We start from the raw sequence: 24,809 nt of genomic DNA, 5'->3' as shown, positions 1-24,809 counted from the left end.
GTGGTCAAGTGGGGGACAGGGAAGAGGAAAGAATCTTAAGCTGAAAACCTTACTGACTGAAAAGGCACGAAAGACAGAAATATTGAGGCCTTTAGAAAAGAGAAAGCATTATGAGAACTGTTTTCAAACTGAATACGTTTTACTGATCAAAATGAGCATTTGGTGACAATGATAAAACTGGGTAAGGTATTCAGAAGCAAATTTCTCTTCAACTAACAAAAAGACTTTAAATGGAAAAAACTGTTTGAAGACATACATGTCTCTTTAGAACTTTATCTTTTAGTGCTTTCACATAGACAGTACATAAATCTGTGTGTATAATCAACAGCAATTCAACCTAGAAAATAATTTTTATTTTTATTAGCACTCCTTATATTTCAATATGATCTTTAATATTAGCAAAATTATTTGTGACAAGTATTTGATGTTGAGATTATGGGGTATGTTTCTTCTACAAGATTTAAAAAATACATTCGCATCTGTTTGAATGCGGATACATCATCACAGAGGAGACAGTGCATACAATTTACAAGAGAGATTTGTAGTAAAATTCAGAGATACACAACAATGAACGTCTCGGTATAATACTGACTTGGGACCCGGGTGCAAGTTTTTTAAACTGTACAGGTATTCTTAAAAAGATACAGCATTTTAAAATGTTTACATGTGGAAGCATTTTCAGTAAGATCAAACACTTATTAAAAACAGTAAAATTACAGCAGCAACATGGGAGAATACCTAAGCCACATGAAGATTAATAATTAAAATAAAAACAAATATGAGATATTACATTACTTGGATGTTTGGATTAAATAACAAGGATAGGTAACACAACAATTACTTATGCCAAACCATCAAAGAATCTGGATTTGTCCACTGTATGAACAATACTGTTGTACAGTTCAAAGTTACCATTTTAAAAGAAGTGTTGAATGCTGACTTCCACCAGCACTGTTCTGGAGTGCTTCCTGGTGAACTCGCTTGCATCTTTTAGTCCAAGCCTGACCATGATCCTTTTTCCATCTTTGCTATAGGAACTAAGGATGCTTTTAAATATGGATTCCTTAAAACTAGGCTTATTTTATTTACACTATTCAAAGTTTGCGTTTCCTTCCAACAATTAAATGTGCAGGAGGATTTACTACATGCTATACAATGTAAAAATAGACTTTAAAAAGCCAGAACAGCGCGAGTAAAACTGTACAATGTTTGTTCCCTGCTCCAGTTCATTGCACTATTAAGTTAAAATGGATGAGTTGTCATGCTCAGAAGACTTACTGTAGGATCAGAAAATACACACACACACAGAGGAGGTAAATGCATAATGGTTTAGGTATAGTGCCAAATTAAAAAATACTGAGTTATATACATGGAGAGCTTCTCATCCAGGAAGGAGAATGAATAATTTGAAAGACAGGCCTCTTCACGTAGGACACAGAACTGCAAAAGAACCACAAATACATCTTGATAAACATCAGTGAAGTTAGTCTGTATAAAAATATAATGTACATACTAAAATACTTAAGTGTTGAATTCTACCCTATTAGTAACACTGTAAAATCTAGACATTAGTTGAAACTGGCAATTAGCATATCATCCTCTTCTCAAAAGATAATTAACTGACACAACCCACTATCTTTAACTAACATAATCCAGAAATGAGTTGTCTAAAGGTCATGTCTTAAACAGTGCTTTCTGAGGTGTTCTATTAGAAAACAGAACATTAAATAAACAGGTGATGCATACAGTTATATCTTAAAAATACGCACTGACAATTTGAGATTCTAGCTCTACTTTCTAATTCTGGTACCTGTACTTGAATCACACAGTGGGAAAATAAGACATGTCCTTCATGTATTTCTCATTCCTGTTTCACATGTAAGACACAAACCTCAGAGCAATCCAGCTTTCAAACCCATGCTAGCACAACACAAAAGCAAATAAAGAAGTCAGGTCTAACAATCAAACATAAACTTCAAAGGCAAGAAAATGTTCTTGTGATCTGAAATACCTGCATAATTTAAAAATAGAACAAGGTGTAAATTCCTGCTTTATTTAGAAAAAAAAAAAAAAAGTTTTTTTTTTTTAAGCCTTTACTAGAAACCTGAAAGATCAGATATGAAGTAGCAAAACAAACTTAAAGATGGAAAATTATTCTGCTTTCATGACATCCACAGTCAGAATAAAAGTCTAAAAGTAGTTTAGACATATTTCATGCATTTTACTCAGTAGTAATGTATTGAATATTATTTTTTGTACTGTACTTGTGTCACAATTACTATTTAAAGACAATCAGAAAGGAACACAAAGGTTGGCAATATATACATCTTAGAACTGTTTACTGTAAGGACATATCTGATTTCAAAGGCATTTATTTCAGCTGTAAGTACATACTTATATTGTTATTTGTAATAGTTATGTTTTAAGAATAACACAATTATTTACACTTATGTGTTTTCTTGAATTAAGGAAAAACCCCCTAAACTTGCAGAGGTACAGATGAATGATTTATTCAGTTTGTATATCATACTGGTAGTATGTTATATTCAAAAACTATCCTTGTACATGAAGTTAAACCTTCAAATTTTGTAAAAGCTGGAAGTAAAAACTAATAATCTTGAAATAATGTGTAACAGACAACCTATCCCTAATATCTTTATTCTGTGTATATCTATTTATATCTACGTATATCTAACATTTCATATATATCAAGGCAAGCTTGGACAGATTCTTGGGCGACGTGGTCTAGCGCGAGGCATCCCTGACCGTGGCAGGGGGGCTGGAACTAGATGATCTTAAGGTCCCTGCCAACCCTAACTATTCTATGATTGATTTGTTCTGTAAGTAGCTAAATTAAGAAGCCCCTGCTTCCAGGAGATTTCCTCAGATGTTCTTCATTACCCTCACAACAGTAAAACTAGGTAAATCCCCTTCCCATGATGCCTTCCTCAGCTTCTACTTTAAATTTGCTATGAACCCCATACCAGCAAGTCCTTCCCATATTGTTCCTCTGTCCGCATGCACTTAAACTGATAGAATCAAAGAGTGGTTTGGGTTGGAAGGGATCTTAAAGATCATCTAATTCCAACTCCCCTGCCATGGCCAGGGACACCTTTCACTAGATCAGGCTGCTCAAATCCCCATCCAACCTGGCCTTGAACACTGCCAGGAATGGAGCAGCCGCAGCTTCTCTGGGCAACCTGAGCCAGTGTCTCACCACCTTCACAGTAAAGAGTTTCTTCCTAATGTCTAATCTAAACAGACCCTCTTTCAGCTTAAAGCCATTCCCCCTCATCCTATCACTATGTATAAAAAGTCCCTCCCAGACTTCTTGTAGGCCCCTCTTGTAGGTCAATCAACACCCCCAAGTTTTTGTCCTCAGGGCTGCTCTCAATACATTCTCCACCCAGCCTGTATTTGTGCTTGGTACTGCCCTGACCCTCAAGCCTGTCAAAAAAAAGCAAATCACTAAGTCCCTTTCACTATTACTAACTTCAGTATGGAAATGCTCACTGAAAAGTAAAAAGAAACAAAATCCCACAAAAGGAAAAATGTTCCTTTTAAAATAATTTAGGCTGCATCAAGAATAACATGATCAAGACAAGGTAAGCTACTGCGTCGTATGAGACTCTGCATAGAGTATGTACATTGTCCAACTTTGGGATACTTACCCCTGAGACAAGGTACTCCCTATGGAATAGATCCAGGGGAGAGGTAAACGATCACTGGAAAGAGGGACTTAAGCATGAGGACAAAATGATGCTATTTTTAACATTCTGGAGGACACAAGAGGGCAGTAGAAATTGGGAAAAGAGGAAACTTCAAAAAAGCAAGCACTAGAAATAATTTCAAAGTTAATAAACCTATTCGGACATGCATATGGAGGTGGTTTGAGCTTTTTTCCCCTTAACATGAAATGCAGAGTCACACTGGCCTTTTTCACTTTTTCCTTATACTGGGTTTGCACACCTCATATTCTGAGGATTTCTATTTCCAGCATTTCAGAAGATGGTTATGAAAACAGGCACAAGAATGATCCACGTTAACACAAAAGGTCAATAGCAATCTGGTTACAGGACTCTCCTTTGAGTCCCAGTCCCATACTTCAGCCCAGCTTGTGCCCAAATTGCCCTGTCAAAACAAATCTACTCAATCATGATTAAACGAAGGTACCAAGTACCAGACACCACATGCAGAAAGGGTCAGTGTGATTTCCTACATGATCCAAATTGAGTCTTTCACAAGTTTCAGAATTAGTTTGGTATTTAGTTCAAGATACTCAAGACGATGACACTTCAACAAACCACTATGAAATTCAGATAAAATAAAATATTTTAGTCTGTCTGTTTTTATGATAACATCAGTGAATCTGGCAAGATTTCTTGTTAAATTAACTCAGTCTTTCGCTTCCATTAATCATTCCAGGTTCACTGTGTCCTTTCATTTGTCTCATCACATTATGCCAACAATACTATGGCAATTATTAGAATAGTTTTTTTCCCTGGTATTTTTTCCTTCAGCTGTTGCTTCTATACAAACTAAGTAATTTTTCAACAGTAACCATCAGTGTCTGGGCAACTTTAATTACCAATTCTGTGGACATCCATAACACCCACATAAGACTGCATGTTCTAATTTTTTAAATATCACAGAATAAAAGGACAGTGCTGCCTTAAAAAAAATTGTTAAGGACTTGTAAGTAAGCTTTCCTCCCCCCTCCCTTTGTCTTTTACAATGGAATACAGGGCTAGAAAGAGGGTCCTAATTCTACTGAAAAATGCTACACTAACTGTACTTTCCATAAAGCTACACGTATCCTATTGTCACATAATAATTTACTGCCTTGATCCTCAAAGGAACAAGAAGTTGACAGATTTGAACAAAACATCTTTGATGATATTTCACACATTTCAAAATTTCATTTCTTGATTAAAGCTCAATATAAAGAAATGGAATCCATTCAGTGCAAGACAATAGCTGGATCATACAGTATAGAAATGTAATATTAATACAATTATCACTGTACTATACAGATTATTATTACTGAGCCCACCATTTGTTATCTTTCTGCTTCTTTTGGAAAACAAATTCAAACCCCATAATCCTGATAATAATTTTCACCTTGCCAGGGCATTTTTAGTCATTCCAGTGAAGAGAGCAGACTCTTCAAAAAGCAGGTCCCTCCTTTTATTTGAAATTCAAGAAGTAGCTTGGAATTTCAGGCACAAAAGCTGAACTGAAAGTTGCTTTAAGTGATTATATAGAATCATCTAATCTCCCTTTAACAGGCTTTAAAAATAATTTCCAGACAACAGACAGGTGGCTGGGAATATTTTGTACCATGTGTGAAGCCTCACTGAGGCTTCAGGCCACAAGTTTTAGTGACAGAAAATGAGAAACAGATTACAACTTCAGAAATTATTGGAAGTCTTTGCCTGTTGCACAGGATACATCTCCATTACATTGTAACCCTGTCAGCCAAGCTATAAATATTTAACATAATCTAAACACAGCAATATGAAGCTTAGCTAAAGCTACACTGAAAGGAAGAGTAAATTCTGTGCTTACTAGCTTGTACGCTACCTGCCGTTGGGCAAACAGACCCGCAGAAGATTAAGAAAGGCTTAGTTTTGCTCAGTAATGAAATGGTAACTGTGAGGGAAGAGCATTCTCCTTTCAGTATGAGTGATGTGAGTGATTTCATGCTCCCATCACTTGTGTTTTACAATTTAGAGACAAGAGTGCTTGTACATGACAACCTGTTCGATCCAACATATTTAATGTATGATGCTCATTGATGCATCTACCTTGTAGAACATCCTTCTTGATTTTAAATTCATGAGCCTGCAGAGGCAGAAGTAGGAGGGAACCTCAGTATCAAGCTTCCTAGATCATCCCATCATATGTTCAGCTAATCTACTTTTATAAGCCTTCTCTGTAGAAGATTTCTCCATTTCCCTAGGCAGCCAGTTTCGCCTCAGTGTCCTAGTAATCTGAAAGCTAAAATAAGAGCAGAGATTGTAAAGAGCACTATTTGCTCCAGTCACACTCTCAGAATTCTACCATACGTATTATGATGAAGAGTAAGCAGCTATAATTATTGACAACAGTTCATCCTCTTGGGTCAAAGATTCTGCTTCACAAATCTGATGTTTTGTGCCATCGTCATTAAAAAAAACTTTGATCTTGAGCCTAAATGGCTCTTCAGATCATAAGCAAATACATCAGTGTAATTTAAGAAGGATTTTCAGAAAGGGTAAGTAAACAATGGAGAAATCAAAGGAATCAGCTGTAAGGATTTCTGCATTCTTGTTGTATGTGGTAGTTTTGCAATCCTACACAAAACTTCAAAATGAGCCCCTTCCAACAGGAAGTCTATTGGAACTTCTAGACTACTGCATGGCACTATTCAGATTTTCCTGAAGCAACAGTACACTAAATTTCATCTACAATTTTAACCTGAAAGTACTTTCAAATCTCTGTGACATGAGAGCAATCAGAAGTCTGGGTACAAACACAAAAACCTTTAAAAATCATACAGAGGGAGTTATGTCAAATGACTGTATTTGAAAAAACAGTGACACTTGGAGAACATGATACCAAATGAAAATAAATAGGCAAATAAATAAATAAGGCATGCATCATCCTTTTGTATGCCCATTTGTTCAGATCTGGGGAGTTTGATACTTAGCTTAAACAATAAAGTTTAGTTTAAACCCTAAAGAAGATGGTACCATTTATATGCCAAAAATTAAGTAAGAACATAAGCATTAGTAAGATCTAGGCAAAAATAAAATCAGAAGAAAAACTTTTATAAAGTAATTTAACAACCTGAAAACTACCTGGAACAACTCCTTAAAGCTAAAGCAAGCAGTAAGTTTCAGTGTTTGACATTCTATTAATACAATCAATGTGTAAGACTGGAAAACAACTGACTCACACACAAACCTTTTAAATAAAATGTGAAGGAGGTATAACAAGTAGACATAAAATAAATAATTTTTACTACTGATAAGAAGGTAGTACTTACAATGAAACTATAAGCATTTCATCTAGCAAATGCAATGCTACCATAGGCGGTTTGAATTCCAATTTGGAAAAACTGGTACAACACAGTTTTTAACTATACCTGTTTAATTTTGTATGTCAGACTGCTCTGCTCCTGCTGATGACCTTCAGCTATTTGAATATACACCTCATACTTTTCTATATTATACTGTCACAAACAAAAGAACCACATTTTGTTTATGAACTACATCCTCCAAACCTAGAACAAAATAGAATATAAACAAGAGCTGTGTTTGACAGGAAGGTAACATAACTCATGAATGCTGCATGATTACTCTCTTCAAACATACCTTGTATGTACAGCAAGCTATTTTAGAATAAGAAAATCCCTGCTAAGAAACATACTTACCCTTTAAAATATAGTCTGTTAACAAGCTTGGCACTTTTTCGCTATCCTCTTTCATGGCGTGCAGGACTAAAGTATGAAAAAAACATTTAAATCAGATATAAGAAATGCATCAGTCATAACTTAAGGACAACACTCTCAAAAGAAATAGCATGGACTTGTTTCAACTGCTCATAGGGCTATTAGTATCAAATTAGTAAGAAAGCTTTTAACTGGAATATGAGAAGATAGTATGAGACACATAACATACCTCCACCTGTCACTTGTGTAATTCTCACGGAACTCCACAGTAGATGGATGCAATAGATCCATATTACATGGCTAATTATTACAGTAAAATGTCATCAGTCATACCAACAAAAAACCACTTCTTCCTTATAAAAAAAAAAAAAAATCTCTAAAAGAAAGTCACCACATCCAGAATGAAAAAGTGCCAAAAACTACTGGAGGGTTGGAATTCTTAGGAAAAAAAAAAAAAGAGAAAATTATGCTGTATCTTAAAAAAAAAACCCAATAAATCTTGAACACATGATTGGAATTTGGCATTAGCTTGTACCAATACCAAAATGCCATTTTGGTGACTTATATCAAGTCAAAATTGTCCACCCTTGCACGTTTCTGAAGAAAAGCAAAGCATTTGTACTAGCTCAATTTGACAAATGTAAGTTTGTCTGTTACTCCATAAACAAAACTAATGACAATCCTTTATGAAATGCTCTGGAAACAACTGAAAAAATCAGAAGTACAGAATTATACTGAATAGCAGTATTTAATAAATTCCTCATGAGAGACTCTGAAGTGGAAATATACCAAGTGCTTTATTTCAGTTTTTATGTTGAAAACAGACACTAGTGTTCATAAGTAGAGAATAAAACATAGCTTTGAAAGAAAAAACAATAACCCCAGACACCTGCTTTACTGTCTGCCTTAACAGCAGCAGAGTGAGTCAGAAATCTGCAACTGAGTCACAGGATCAAGTTCCAACCAGCCCACAGAAGGCAACACTGTTAATAGTCTTTACTGTGCATTTGTAGAGACATTTTGTTAATAAACTGTCAACATGAAAAGTTTTCAGGAGGCTTTAACCTCTCTCTGCTTAGCGCTGAAGTTCTGAGAATATTTTAAAGTTAAATTTCAATATGGCAAGAGGATAAAATTTCTCTACAGTAAATATTAAATGAAATATCCATTTGTCACAGAATAAGCATGAATTACCAACTAAGGGTGCCAACTTTCTGATACATGCCAGTTTCTAGCCTTCACGGCTTCAGAGAACAGCTGGAGAACAAGCATACCATGAAGACTCAGAAAACTGGCCAAAATACACAGTTAAAAATCATGCAACTTTACACATATGCAAGTTTACATACATACAGGCAAGGGGAAAGAGAAAACTCTGTGGATTCATTTGGTTTTGAGCAAACCACAGCTAGAAATACGAAGAGGAAAGGATCAGCGGGGGAACTTTATATGCTCACTTTTGGTTAATGTCTGAAGATCTTCAACAGATGGGGGTCCATTTTTCTTCTCATAAGGAATGACGGTTGTTAAGTACTGTCAAATGAAAAACAAGAGTTATTTGACAGTCCTTTTGTGCAATTTATGTTGCTTGCGTTTTATTTTGCAAAAATTGGAGTAAATGACATTGCTAACCACAAATAAAAGCTTTTCAAAAGATCGCATTTCACAACAGATTAAGATACTATCTTTCCCATACCAAAGCTTTTATCACAGGAGCCAACTTCTGTTTTTATTTTTTTTTTTTCTTAATTACATGACCACTTTAGAAGTCATGCAGCCAAACACTAAAATAGTCTTAAAATTTGGAGCTGTTTACAGTAAAAGGCTTCTTGGTTAGGTTTCCTCCTCAGAGCATATGCAAACCAACAGCAAAAGCATTCCCACTTTCCCTCCATAAGTCCTTCATATATTTAAAGTCACACCCCCTCAAACAATACTGTAAATGCAGATGAACAATTTTCAGACTTGCTCTTCAATAAAACAACAAACTCCCCTATAAATATCATGTGATATTTATCAGAAATCAGAATGTAATTCTTTCCAGGGAGAATAAAATAAAACAAAACTAGACATTTAGGTGATGTCTTACTTTGTAGCCTATATGAATACATTTTCTTCTTAGAGGTCAGCATTTCAAAAGTACTGAAATTGCTGGAATTTTCCCTAATGAAAAAGCTTCCTGAAATCTCCCTCAATTACGTTTTTAAGAATTTAACAGGAACTTTATTCTGGGTTAACTACAAGGCAGAAGGCAAAGCAACCCCCTATCTCTCATTCAACTTGAGGTGTGGTTCATCATGTAACAACCAAAAACCATGTTATATAGAAGGTCTCCTCACCTAGTAGCAACACTTAGCAAAAGTCAAGTCTAACTTGGACTCTGGTAAAATGGTTCCCTTTGGAGAAGGAGATTTAGTCTTGCCTAACACAGCTATAACCATTGCCATGATCAGAGCAGGATTATGCACTTCAGGCTCAAACAGCCAAACAGACTCAGTTCTGTGTCACTTAAAGGAACCTATGGTACAGAATGGGCTGACATCTCACGAAGACCTTATGCAAACACAGGGCACCCTTCTCTCTCCCTTTTGCTTTTGCATTTCCTCAGAGACACTTAGCACAGAAGACGAAACTATGCAATGCTTCTTAGGAAACAGTCAATTTTAGATTTCTTTTCCAGCAGACATAACCAACAGGTATCACGGAGAACTGCAGACTTACTAAAATTACTGGAAACAATAGCTAAGTATAAGGCTGTGTTGCAAATCTGCAAATGCTAGAGATTAAAGCAGGTCTTCTAACTCAGAAATCAGATCTCAGCCTTCAGAACTAAAGTAGCATTCTACTTTTCACCCAGGCAATACATTATTAGCATGTTTCACTGGACCAAATACCAATATTCCCTGTTTTCCTAAAAGGTAGAGTTCTGAAAAAGTAATTTTCCTGAAAGAAATGTCTTTCTTAGTTTCCAGAAATCATCTTGTCTTTCTTATCAATACTTCGGTGCTGTAACAGCAAGTCTCTACAATACCACTATCAAAACTCATTTCCTGAATGCTGTGCGAAAGATAACATATTATGGAAGAGAAAATGACTAAAATGTAGCTTACTGATGCGACCAAGTGCTAAGTCTACTGTAACCTCTAAATTTTTGATGCAGCTTTCACAATATGGTAAGCAGCAATTCCCACTGCAATTTCTAATCACCTATAAAAAGCATTTGATATGCCTCAAAATTGATACCAAGATGACTATTCTGAAATTTCTTCTGGAAACATGATCACAGAAACAGCTACCAATATTTCAATAGCTTTTATGCAGCTGGTGGTGTTGTTTTCCAACTGCAGTATCAGATGAAAACAGGGAATTCCTACTGGAAGTTGCTCTTTAAACACTGAAAAATTCAAAGTAATTTTCACTGATGTCTCAAACACACACACAAAAGGACTAAAATTTTATAAAGTACTCACTATCAGATAAATATTTCCCAGAAAATAGCAAAGATAGTAAATATTAAAATTAAAAACTGAGCAGAGCTCTAAAATGACTGTACAAACTTGTCATAAAGTTTATGATGCGACTTTATATGTAGGAGCTTCTACCTTTTCAGGTATACAAAAAATTGACTGTTTGTGTCCCCCCCCCGCCTTTAGATTGTTAACTAACTCTTCCCTGCTGAAAGAAAACACTTGAGTAGAAGTTTATAATGACAATACACCCAAAAAAACCCTACTTAAATGAACAGTCTGAGAGCAGCACTAAGCAACAGAGCATCTGATGCTTTTTTTTTTATACACTGCAATCTGCAATAAATAGATATCACCAGCTTTTTTAAAGTAGGACAAGGCTTTCATTATGTGACAAAAAACAAACAAAAAATCCCAAATAAAAAACAAATGCAGTAGAAAAATGGATTTCCAGGACTAAAAAAAAAAAAACCAAACAAAAAAACTGTTATCTTTCTTACCATTCTTCCCTATTTTTCATTTTAAGTTCTTGTTATTTCCATGACCGGATTTAGGATACAGGAAGGGTAAAAAAGCCCCAACCAACCAACCAACCATACCCCTCCTAACAAAGATACAGTATAAGATAAATCAGGGGAAAAAATATGATCAACATGAATAGCATTAGTAAACAGCTAACTCAAAAAAGTGACTGGAAGAGCTATCCAATCAGTGCTATTCTTAATATACAATAATGTTACCTATATAAAGAAAGTTAGGAGGCAGAAGAAAAGGTACATCTGAATAGAGACGTGTATAAAAGAAACCTTTTAATCAAAAGTAAGAAGGGCTGGCATATCTAAATATGTTTACTTTATGACAATACATGACCTTTAAAATAGCTAAAGATACAGGTAAACAGCTGTAATATGTTATTAAATGGTAAAAATTGCAAGGAAAAACAAACAAACAAGCAAAAAAACCAACAACCAAACCCCTGCACAGCTATCACTGTACAAGTATTGAGATACTGTAGAGTGATAAAAAATGTTAGGTACGCTCTGTGCACGTACAGATCCCCAAAGCTGGGGATAAACAGCTATTTTTACTGTGAGGGTGGTGAGGCACTGAAATGATTCTATGTCTTCATGAACTCTCATACCTTGCTTGAGAAAGAGGGCAAGTCCATGATTTCTAACCTCATGATTCAGAATTTACTTCAGAGGATTTGTTTTACCTCCTGAACTCCTCTGTGGGATACTCTAGTCATCTTCCAGACAAAAGCCTAATCAGACATGACTTCTAAACTACCAGGCAGTTTATTGCCTCAATGGACTTCTCAGCAGGGGAAAAAAACCCAACAATATTCAAACGCACTTCTGACACAACTGTATAAACTATAATGGATGGGTATGTGTTAAATAATGTGAAATAACCCTACTTTGTAATGTGTGCCAAAAGCCTAAACAATAACATAAGCATTGACTCTTGACCAAAATACAGAATGCATTTAATAAAATACACCCTACAGTTCTGAAACAATTAAGTATTACTTTGGAAGAAGGCATCAGAATCTTGCTACGTAGGTATATGTAACATCTACAGTAATGCCCACTGAGGTTGAGTCTCTGTGCTGTATATTTCAACATTTAAATAGTTGTTAAAAAGACACAAGCTTGCCGATGGCTTATGTATTTTATATCTGTAACATGCATTGCACACATTTGGCTGCTTTTAACATCATGCAACTTTCCAAGGCCAAAAAAGGCATGCAATACACTCCATCCATTTTCCAGATGCTACTGTGTTTTTTAGCTGTATTGGCTCTGAACATTTGAAGAAAAAAGAAATGGCTGGTATATTTAACTAACCTGATACACATTCTTCAATTGGATGTCAGATTTTTTACAGACATGCAACATATTTGAAGCACGCATTATGCCAAAACAGACTTTTAGTATGGGGTAAGGATTAAGTGTTATTATTGTAATGCCTCAGGATATCAAATCCTGACTGTCTTGAGCTGTTGAGGAGAGAAAGACACTGTAGGCTATTCAGAGTCCTGAGGCAGGGAGAGTACAGATTCCAACATTTTTGGCCTATTTTTTTTCTGTCTCAGCATTTATCTTCACCTACTGTCAATTTTCAAGATCTCAGCTCCTACCAAAAGTGCAGGCAAACAGTAAGAAAGAGAAGATAGCCCAGCACCTGTTTCTCTCCACCTGAGTTTCCAAACGTGTGGCGGAAGCCATTCTGTATGACATTTGAGATCCCTTCCATGCTGAAGCGCTAAAAGTAGCGAAAACACAGCGGAAAGAAAAAAAAGGACAGAGAAAAGTTCAGAATACTGTTAATCAGCGTTTATCAAGACTATAAAAGATGAAAGACAAAGTCAAGCTCTAAGGAGTATTTCAGCACATTTCTATTTTTTCATTCACATACTTAATTTTTTATAATTAAAAAGCAAACTTTACAATGGCAGTTAAGAAGTACAATTACATCAAAATTTAATCAAACAAAATCTTCCCTCTGAGGACCCAATAACTGAGATTTGCCTTTTAAGGCTGCTTCATTTTGAAATGTAAAATATAGTATATTTGAAAGTTTACTTCATGGTATAATATTTAAATTTTGTGTTTAAGCAATATACTTTGAGACATACTGTTGATAACAATTTCTCAGATTTTAACCACCTATTAGAATATAAACTATAGAGGTAGTATGTTTCAGCTCTACCTCTTTAAAACACTGTAAGCTTTCATACTTCCACAACTGAAGCAACAACTGGTGTTCCTGATTTTTCGGTAATATGACCAAATATACACAATTAGTCAATAACATACCCATATTAATTTCAAGCTTCATTACACGGAATCATGGATTCCAATATTTTTTTTAATTAATATAAAATCCTACCACAGTTTTTTTTTTTTTTCCTGGAACTTTGTAATCCTTTTTGCTTGCTGGAGATGACAAGTCAAAAAAAAAAAAAGCAAACAATTTTAGGTTCTAGTATGAGATATAAAAATTAGCAACTGACAAGAACATAAAAAGAAGAAACTGTCAAGCTGCTGAACAGGGCAGTATGATGCACACGCCTCAGCATGCTTATCTGAATGTATTTATTTATGGGAGGGAGAATAAAATGTGCTGGAATACAGTATTCATTTGCTTTCTAAAACACAATGAAGTCAGTAAATAGACATAGAAGCTGCCAAAGCCATCTTAACTCTTTTAAGATAGCCTGCTTAAAGGAACTGTTATCTTGAAGCTGACTATTTTTAACTTCTCTCCAGTTTGCCCTTGTGAGAAAGGCAAAAGTTTTAGAATCCTACGAACGTGTTTTACCCACAGACTGTACCAAGAACAAAGAATTAAAGCATCTACTTATTAGAATCAAATTATAGTATTTAGAGGGAAATATATTTTCTTAGAGCGTGAAAATTAAACCATACTTTGTATTTAAATGAGACTTCATTACAGTTTTAGTTAATAAAACTACTAATTTATACACTATTTATTAACAGAAACTCACTCTTCACAAAGTTACTTGAACATACGATCTGAATGCACATCCTCAGCATTTTCTTAAAAAAAAAAAAAAAAAAAGGGCATAAAGAAAAAAAACCCGAGTGTTGAAGGAAGGAAGCCTCCAGCTCCTGGGAGAAGGCTCTCAAATCTGTGCTTGGTGACAGTGAAAGCTATTTTCAAAGGAACTACACACACAGCCTACAGTCTTATTTGGCAGCCAGTGTGTTCAGTCTCCCTCAGAAAGCAATCTGAAATATCTATATCTTGAAGCAACTAAACATGCAAATGTCTTATATTGGGACCACATAAAATTATACTTGAAAGCATCACTCAAGTTTCTAAACTTGAAACTAACCAGAATAGCTTATGAATCACTTGACTCAAGTTTCAAACCCAAGTAATTATTTTTCTCTCTACTTAGAATATCACTTCTTGGTTTTCCATGACCGAGACTCAAAAATAAGTAATTAGAACTTTCCACTCTGCTCTTGCAGATGGATAAGAATTTCCTATTGTTTTACAGATATACTTTCTTGGAGTTCCATTAAAACTTTGCTAGGTACACAAACACTTTTCATCAGACAGACAAGAGCAGCACTCCATTTGGGTTATATCATGGGAATCTTATTCTTGTAACTTTAGAAATAGATTCTGAAGCATTAATATTTCATTACAGATGTTTATTCCTTATATTTGAAAAACAAACCCCAAGTCCTTCTAATGTCAAACTGAAGCATTCTTTCCAGGACTTAGCAAAGATATATGATACATTAACCACATTTTCTGCATCCTATAAGAGACACTAAGAAATTCTAGTATTAACATCCACTTAAGTAATTTAAAAATATACTAGGACAGATAAGAAAGAAAATACTGCATTAACAACCTAATTTCTTTCACTCTCTGCCTCCTATTATTCAATCTCTGATTGAAAGACATTTTTGCTTTTGTTGCTATATTTTGCAAATAATAAGCCAAATTATCTCCCCTCTCTACTCCTGCGCTACACTGTGGCCTCACCACTGACTCTCATTGGACATGGTAACTCTACCACAGGTTTCAAGAGATCCAGGGTAAGACTTTTTTTATTTTTCCTACCTAAAACCCAACATGATCAGTAAGTGTCTGTACAGCTACACCAACAATAACACCGAATTTTCTGCCAGGCTATCAGTGGTACATGCACACTAAAATTCACACAGCGAAACCAAACAGATAAATGTGTTTGCCTACTGACAATAGAACACGCAGCAGTACATCCAAAGAGTATTTTTTAAAGAAAGATATGCTGATTCCAGGCTAATTCTCAAACAATTAAAATTTTGAGTATGAGAAGAGTAGAATGTTGTATGACCTTGTGGAAAAAAAAAAAATAACCTCAGTAGGAAGTGCCTAAGCCTTGTCTGCAAATGAAGGCATGGAAGCAGGTATTCTGATATAATCTAGGACTATTACTTCCCATAGAAAAAAAACCAAAAACCCAACCCCAAGACATTTAAAATGCATAAACAGTTACAAAAATTTTCTTACTGTTCCAGGCATATGACCTCTTTCTTGTTTGCCATTCTGAGGACTACCATTTTTCAGCTTCTTTTTCTTCTTTGCTGTTTCTTTGTGTTCTCTCTGTTTGTTTTGTACTTCTATGAGGACAGAAATGAAGCTGTTTTTCACTTCCTTCTCAAACTCCAACTCATCTCGTAGAGCCAACTGCTGCACCAGTTCCTCAGAATAATCCTTAATAGCAGTCTCAATTTCTTCTAGCAACTCATTTAACTCAGCAACAGACAATCTTTTTACTCCTATAAGTAATTTATATAAAAAGTAATCTGTCAAGATTTTAAGCATGAGAATACTTATGGAAATTACAACAAAAATGTACTCGGAAACTTTTCAAAACAAAAAATTAAATTCTAAACCTACATAGAACAAAACAACATTCCCAAAGGAATAAATAGATCACAAGGCAACTACACTAGCAACAAGAAGGTGGCTAAACTTGCTTCTTATTCCTGAGAAATCTGAGATAATATACAAATATGAAGGCAGATGAAGATATCCCTGCTCACTGAAGGGAGGTTGGACTAGATGACCTTTGAAGGTCCCTTCCAAAAGAAACTTTCCATGATTCTGTTGTAATTAATGAAGTACAAGGAAGCCCTAATACTTCAGAAGCTAAGAAACAATTGTTCCAAAGACATAGGTGCAGATTACCCAACTGCAATCCTGACTCATTTATGATGGATCAGTTGTGGCTCTCAAAGCCTACAAAAGGGCTACACAGGAACTACACAGCTGATGCAGGTGAGTGAAGAACAGTAATTCAAATACAGAAGACTGCTTGGGTTAAATCTTAGCTATTCAAGCTAAAGGACTCAGTTGTGTAAATAGAGCTGTAACTAGTTTTATTTTCAGACTGTCTTAATACATGTCTTTTCCTATCCAAGAAAAAAGTAAATACAAGCTTTGATTTCCTGCTCTCAACCCTAAATGTTAACACCTCTGACTTGTCTTATAAAAGTTTCTAGGTAAACTCTGCAACAATTTCAGAGAGGTACAGACTAATTCTGAAGCAGCTTTGCACGCAAAAAAAGGTAGCAAGAGCTTCTCATAAAGTAGCAACCTGAAAGATGTGAGAAACTGGTGAAGCAAAGTTAAACTATCTGCCAAAGTAACTCAAGGCTGGTTGTCAAGACTGACCTTTAAACCATAAAGATGCAACAGACAAGATGAACTCCTGAGGCAAAGCAAAATAAATACGATATGAAATATCAAACCAGCTTGATTAGCTCCAAACCTAAGGACATATGGAACTGTCAGAAAAGCAGGAAGCCCTGCTGAGCAGGATATACTTTGTGTTCACATTCCTGAAATTTATGTGTTGAGACAGCTAAGAGTCCAACCATGAAAACAGGATCTCCTCCAAAAATCTGAAGTGCACCATAAACTGTAAGTCATGTCACAAAAGATCATCTAGTTTTCTGAATCTTCCACAGTATTTATATTGCTGACCCAGACTACTGGAAAGAAAGCACTAAACTTCGTAAAAGGGACCAAGGTAGGGTAGAAGGATCATCTAGCAAATATTCCTTGGGTTCATATCACCGTTGAGACCTGATTTTGACAAATATGCAAATGAAATAAATTCCTATCATAAAACTCATTAATCACAAGTTTCTTTCACATACAATTCAACCTACTACAATTAAACTATACATGTAATTTCTCCTTTCCTTTTGTATAGAGAGGAACAGATGATTTCATTTGAGTAGAAGATGATACAAAGTGCTGGTCTGGGGGGGGTGGGGTTTTTTTTGTCTTTAAATTTTATCTGAAGAGAAATGGAAGGACAAAAATATGTGAGGTTCTTACGAGAAAAACAAGGCAACTGTTGCCTTATTTTTGTGTAGTGTATATCAAACTATGAAACAGTGACAACGAAACACTATTTTCTCTCTTTTCTATATCTGAAGATGTATAGCTCTCCAGAGTTTTAGCTAGTCTTCTTAAATGCACTGTACTGTCCTCAAGAAAGTGTCTCAAAGTTCAATAAAAAATGACTGACTTATCACTTTACCTATGAAGGGACCTCACTCCAGTGAATCAAGCTTCAGCATATTTGCTTTAATCTGAAATTCCATAAAGTTTTATTTTTATTCTAAGTTATGAAAGCTGACAAAGATAAGATTTCTATTTAGGTTCTAAATCCAGGTTACTCTTCAGGGCAATTTGAAAATATTTTTGAATCCACGTATTTCATAAGAAGGACTTGCCATAAAACAAACATGTGCCAAACTTGCCATTTAAACTGTATTCAGCAATCATAAGAGCAAAATACTAAATAAATATCACTTACTCTCTTCATAGCTGTTGTTCGTACTGGATCTCTTGAGCGTCTGAATTTCCTGGGAAAGTATGGAGAGCCGATCTGATTGGGTGGGTGTTTCATCATCTTCTGGATCAGGTGATTCCTGCATCATTTCCTCTATTTCTTCAATCACCTTCAAATAATGAAAACCCTAATGAAAACCCTCCTGCACTAAGAGAAACTGCCTGCAATTTGAAGAAACCTGGTAAGAGCTTAAGGGTTTTTTTTACTCTCAATTAGCAAAGATGCTGTTGGACAAAACTAATACCATGAATAGATGGAAGAGAACCAACAAAGTCTTACCAACATTTTCTCACCATCCTTGCTCTCTGAGAATAAGCCTACCTTTTCAAGGTAAACTGGTGAACTCATAACAAGAAGTGTGTTGAAACTAAACAGTTATTTATATGTGAAGGTACACATGGTTCTGCTTAATGGAACTAAACTAAAGAGTGACCCAGAATATATGAATTCCTAAGTATTCAGTCAAAGGAAAACAAAACAACAACAAATATCAGCTACCTCTGCACCCCTCATTTCACTACACATGTTTAAACAAACAAACAAATCTCTGAATAACCTGAAAAATCTGCTGTGCTTATGAAAAGTTTTATGAACTGGTCCATCATCACCTCAAGGTGATTCGCATCCCTGAGCATAAGACCCGAGCGACATAAAATACGAGAACAGAGAGCTTACTTTGCAGTATAAAAATGACCATATTTTACAGGTTAAATTATTAACTGAATAGCTGAACAACACATCAACTTTTACAGGTTTAAAGGCTGCAGTCAGTGCCAAGATCCACCTCACAGTAAAGAGCTGAGACAGTTCAAGCAATCCTGTCTCTTGTACCCTTAATAACCATGTCCATCAGAGTTCACAAGTAACCATTTGAACAACAAGAAAATACATTCTTGTATTTGCTTACTAAAGGAGGATCTTACTGGACCGTCATTAACCTTACACAGAAGAGCAATTTTCAAGATAAAACTGAAGTAAATCCATGGATTTGGAACAGAAACCTTTAAACACTAAGTAATTTGAAAGCTTAGTGGCAGAACTGTTGATCTGCTCTTGCATTTGGCAAAAACTTTGAGGAATTCTCACTAAACCACAAAGCCACATGAAGCTATGAATGGCTACACAGTCATGGTAGAAAACTACAAACTCTACAATACCACTGACATTCTGAAAACATTATTGCTTCTTAACAGATACATTTAATTTAGCAGTATTTCTGACTAAGTCATGGTAAGAAATGCATAAACATTTCAAAACCCCTGAACTATCAACATGACCTGAAGCATTTAAAATACTTTTCAAACCTGAATGATCAAATATCACAAATTATTATGACCCTAAAAAAAACCCAAAACTAAATAAAAAACAATCAAGAAGTTTAGGTACAGTGAACAGCAAAGAAGAACAAAAAAGAATTACATAATGAAAGAAAACACTACACCAACAAAAGTGTCTTTGCTGAACACTTACCTGCTCTGCTGTGAAAAGTGGTTCATCATTGATGCAGGAAACAATGATAGAATGCATATCCAACTGTTCTCTCAGCTCTTCGTCGTCTGACAGGTCAAGGTTCAAGTTATCGTTTACCTAGAAAGCACCAAAATGTGTTTTTATATAAATATATACACACTTTTGTGTGTGTATACAATCCATGTATGTATATATATAAAAAAACAACCCTGGGAGCTAATAGTGAATTTTAAGAAACAGATTCCCTGCTCATAATTAATGGCATCAATGATTCTTGCTGTCAAATACCTGGAAGCTGAAATACCTTAACTGAAATCAAAACCGCAATTGGAGGAAGTTAAAATAGTAGTCAGTAAAGTCTTTAAATACCCTCAGCATACAAAGACCATATACACTGTGATGTGCAGATACCTACATGCAAGGCAGTCAATCCAATGTAGGTATTTAAATCTTAAAGGAAGAAAGACGACTGTCAGTGTGGGATGAAAACCTACCCTTACCTAACATTACAGAAACCTGTTGGTTTATGTGTTTCTATACTTCAAAACCAAAATGTGCACATAGCAAAGGAAAAAAATTAAGTCTCCTCCTTGATCAGTCAGGTATTTTTTACTCACAAAGTGATATATTTTAGTTTATTTAAAAATTTGTTTGCTTTTTCTGCTTTTTGTCTATTACAAGGCTCCAGGCAAAACAAACTAGAAAGGCCCCTCAACCTCCCAAAGCTGCAACCCCTAACCTTTGACATTTTGAGCTCAATTGCTTTAAATGACCTTTGGGTAATTTACAAGCATTACGACTAGCTGTATCAAGTCCTCAGGGCCACTGTATCAGTTTTCAATTTTTGTTGCAATTCCTCCTATTTTCAGTTTCTTCAGAAACCTTACCAGTTTTCAGATTCATTGTGAAGATGCCACTGATATCCCCAGAAAGCTAATCTAAAGGGGGAAACACACCATTTGTACTTCTTCAGCCACTAGAATGAAGTCAAATCTCCTTTTTTTTTTTTTTCCCCAAAATCTGAATTTCAAGAAGCATGCAGTGGCAGGGCTACATTAAGAATATCATCTGTTCACCTACTGCACTGATACACCACAGTTTTGACATTCTTTAACACCTGCAGTCCTCAAATATTTTTCCATGTATACAGGATTATGACAACAACTATGCCAACAACTAGATCACAGCAGTTGATCTAGAAGGAGGTCAACTTCTTCTCCTGACATCTCCAGAAACAACATTTTGAGAGACTATCAAAACGTATTTTGATAATTTAGGCTCCTAAATAAACCTTCTAAACCAGGACAACCTCCAGCTGATGCCACGAGTCCACCTGGCCTTCCACACAGCCATACTCCATGCCCATTTCTGTCCTCACATTTCCATCAGGGAATGACCCATTCAAAAGCAATCTAACAAAAATAAAATAAACATGCAATTGCACAATCCTGTTCCTTGTACCACTGCACAACACTTCTACCCAACTACTTCTTTCACTGTCAGAGCCCTATAGCGCACAGATCTGTGATGTGAAGCAACAAAGATCAGACAAATCACCTTTATTTGGCCTACATCTTTTTCCCTACAAAAACAGGAACAGAAATCTTTAAGCACAAGTTCAACAGCATATTATTAGTTTCAAATGCATAAAAAAAAGTGCCACTTAGCTGTTGGCATTCATTTTAAGAAAGTTAAAACAATCTACTAGCTGGTCCATATGTGCTGCCACATATCCAGCAATACTGCTGAAACACAGAAAAGTAGGAAAAAAAGTATGTCAAATGCTTCCAAACAGATGGGCTTTACACAGAAAAAGGCATGCCAGGTGGGGTGAAAGCTGAAAAAAACTTGATACATGTTTAATCCATAAACTGATTTTCCCTCTACTGGCAGCATAGCTTAGATTCCTTCTAAAACAGCAACACCACTATATTTTTTATCTAGTTCTTCCATAACTTCCTGCAAACAACTTACAAAGACTATATGAAACCTTTTTTTTTATATTGTACCTAGTTCCTTATCAAGAGATCCATTGGTCTTCTAGTCCATATTTCAGTCACACAAGGTTGAAGCAAGAGGGGTTTTAAGTCTTTCTACTTTAAATATAAGGATTTAATTACTCAAAACCCACTAAGAAAATCTGAATGCTCACTCTAATAAAAAGCAGAATAAACACAAGTCAAATTCAAGGGATGATCATCAGACTCAAATTGAGAAGGTGAGTTTTCAACTGCCCTCTTGCCCTGCTGAACCCCAAAGTGTCATCTTCAGCAGAGCAATCTTTGTTCATGTCACAGTAAAAAGTAGCTGTGGATTATATAACAGATGGCACAAGTCAAAGCATTACCCTATTCTCAGGTTACACACAAGAGATATTTTTACAACACAACTCAACTTCACTGTGTTTAAAATATAAGCCACTTGTTTCCTCAGAAGACCTGGGAGATGGGAATACTGCCTAGCATTTCTTCCTGAAGCATTTTAGTCCACTTTTAAGAAGATCAGAGGACAACCCTTTCTATAATCCTCTGTGAAGTTCTTCTTTCCCTTCTCCATCCCCAGACAACTATTACACTTGTTAAATATGAAAACCAAACCAAACCCACACTTCACTGTCTCCTGCGTCACTTTTCCTGTAAAAGAAGACACTTTAATCTCTACTTGAGAGCAAAATGAGATGAACTTAAAAAAAACTAGACAATGCATTTACAGTACTCTCACTTCTATTCCCCCCTAACCCTGGACAGTGTTCAATGTGAAACAGTAGAAAGATTTTATGTGAAAAACTTCCTCATTTTACAGTTTCTTCTATCACCCACTAGCTCTAATGACCATCTACCTAAGACTACCCCTGAATTATGCCAACACACAAAGATGCCAACATACATCGATGGTTGGTTGATTTTATTTTTTAAAACCTCTTATGTATAATGTCAAGCACTAAAAATATTTTAACAGATTTAATAACACTCTTTTATACAAATACAAATTGTTTTATTTTCCTAGCAAGTACAAAAGGTCCAAAGAAGGTATTTCTGCTGATCAAAACTTACCCCTTTTTCAGAAAGATTTAGCGTTGGCAAGTGCAAAGCTCTGGTGTGGGAAGATTTCCAGTCAACTGGCATTACGTTACCATAATTATCAGTCAAAGCGTTCCAAATCCTGGAGAGAGGAATAACAGAACAAAAATGAAGACCACAAAACAAGCAGCAACTGATCAGCAGCAAATATGCTAGTAATGCTATTTCTATCAACAACTATTTATTCCTCCCTAAATATTCAAGTTACTGACAATATTTTTTATAATGGTTTGAAGCTAAGAGAAAGTATTTTTTTTTGACAAATATAATTTATTTCCCTTTATACCCAACAATGTATGCACAGTGGTGAAACAGAACAATGCTATGAAGAGACAACTTCATTATTATATAACCATTCTCAGAATCTTTCTGGGGGAGTCCATCCTTTAATGAAATTTGAGCTCATCTATAAATCCTATACCGACTGTTCCTATTTTCCTTGCCTTTTGCACATTAAAGTCTGGAATTAGCAGAGGCTGAGTAGCAAATCCTGAGACAATTCTTTCTCAATTTCTCTTTGCTCTTTCTTCCTCACCTTCTCTTTCATTCTTCTTCTCCTTCTCTATCACAGAATAATGAACATGCACAAATTTAACTAACATTTTGCAATTATTTAGCTTTATCCAGAAGTACTCTTGCTGAGCTCAGTCCACCACTCCTGCCTACAGCTGATCTTTATTATGTCTACTGTGCACAACCTCTCTGGCATACTACAGGCTTGCATATGTGGCAGCCCTATTCTGCTATACCATTTCAGATTCTGAAACAGAGCAGCCCTGTTAGCAAGTTGCTGCCTCAAGTCAGCCAACAAACCCTGCCTCCAAGTGCTATGCTGCAGGGGCATGTTTGGAGTGGTTGCCTAGCTAGGCTCAGAGGAGGTCACAGGAACAGCCAAGCCACACACAGAAGGCAGACAGAGCCACACTGCTGCCCAATATGTTTCTGCTTCATGGCTCTCCAAACTTACCTCACTGTTAACCATAAATACCTAGTCTTTTGCCAACTTTTTTTTTTCTTCTTTTTTTTTCTTCTCTTAGAATAAGGCATACATTTTAGGTTCCTCAAAGTAAAATTGCAGTATTCTGAATGAAATTTACTGTAAATAAAGTTACTAGCATAAATGCCTGTAAAATAATGTTAAAAACAGGAAGGCAGCATAGATCATAAAGGCTCTTCTGCTCAGGGGGAAAAAAGAAAAAAAAAAAAAAAGAATCAGCACAGTTGAGATTTTGTTCACCTGCTTTCCGTTCTTTCCATGTTTAATTTCAAACACTGAAGGAGGACATTTCACAAGAAGCTAAACAAATCCTACTCTCAGACACTCTGCATTTCAGAACAGCTACTTTTACTTACCCCGGAGGGAAGCGCATTGGGATGCTCACGCACAGGGATGCTCACACACTTCCTTGACGGCTCGGGAAATACAACCAGAAGGCTCCGGTCATGCAGCCTTCAAACCCTGCTGGGACCCCGCGAGGTAAAGGCCCCGTGGCAGCTCTTACCCGGGGCAGGGCTGTCGACTTACAGAGCCCGCACTGCCGACCGGCTTCACGCCCCTGCTCCGGCCGCACCTTCAGGCCGGGCCAGGCCTCCCCTCCTCGGGCGGCCCAGCCACCGCCGCTGCCTCTCCCCGCCACCCCTTGTTCCCCAGGCCTGCACTCACTCGTCGTCCTGCAGGGCGCTCTGCTCCGTGAGGGGACGCAGCGGAACGCGGCTCTCCCCGCCGCCAGCCCGGGCCTGCGGGGGCTCAAAGCAGAGGGACAACTTCGCCCCCAGGTCTCCACCGCCCCAGCCGCCCTTGTCGCGGGCAGCCTCGGGGCCGCCGCCCGCGGAGGGCTGGAAGCCCGAGAAGTCTTGCCAGTCCCCGGGGTCTCGCTGGGAAGCCGCCGCCGCCATGGCTGCCGCGGCCGCAGCTGGCGACGCCGGCCCGCGCGCTCCCGGCAGTGCGCGCTCCCGCA

The 24,809-nt window shown here is 36.5% G+C and overlaps 1 protein-coding gene across 2 annotated transcripts; it reads right to left on the bottom strand.

Moving 5' to 3' along the window:
* Positions 1 to 338: 338 nt before the first annotated feature.
* FEZ2 (fasciculation and elongation protein zeta 2) lies at positions 339 to 24,801 on the bottom strand. Of its 2 annotated transcripts, XM_057415345.1 has the most exons (9): positions 24,515 to 24,801; positions 22,825 to 22,933; positions 19,772 to 19,888; positions 18,266 to 18,410; positions 15,943 to 16,211; positions 13,090 to 13,170; positions 8,893 to 8,968; positions 7,418 to 7,483; positions 339 to 1,440 (listed from the first exon to the last, which is right to left on the bottom strand). In XM_057415345.1, the coding sequence occupies exons 1-9, from the start codon at positions 24,745 to 24,747 to the stop codon at positions 1,424 to 1,426; spliced, it is 1,113 nt and encodes a 370-aa protein (XP_057271328.1). In that variant the 5' UTR covers positions 24,748 to 24,801; the 3' UTR covers positions 339 to 1,423. The 2 variants fall into 2 exon arrangements, with proteins under 2 accessions (XP_057271328.1, XP_057271329.1); XM_057415346.1 differs by lacking the exon at positions 13,090 to 13,170.
* Between the last annotated feature and the right edge of the window lie 8 nt (positions 24,802 to 24,809).

Source organism: Pezoporus wallicus, unplaced genomic scaffold, assembly GCF_028554395.1.
Source record: "Pezoporus wallicus isolate ANWC-B61680 ecotype Strahan unplaced genomic scaffold, APGP_CSIRO_Pwel_v1 contig_5352, whole genome shotgun sequence".
NCBI classification, from domain to species: domain Eukaryota; kingdom Metazoa; phylum Chordata; class Aves; order Psittaciformes; family Psittacidae; genus Pezoporus; species Pezoporus wallicus.
Note: the sequence above shows the minus strand (reverse complement) of the source record. Positions and strands in the feature narration are given on the sequence as shown.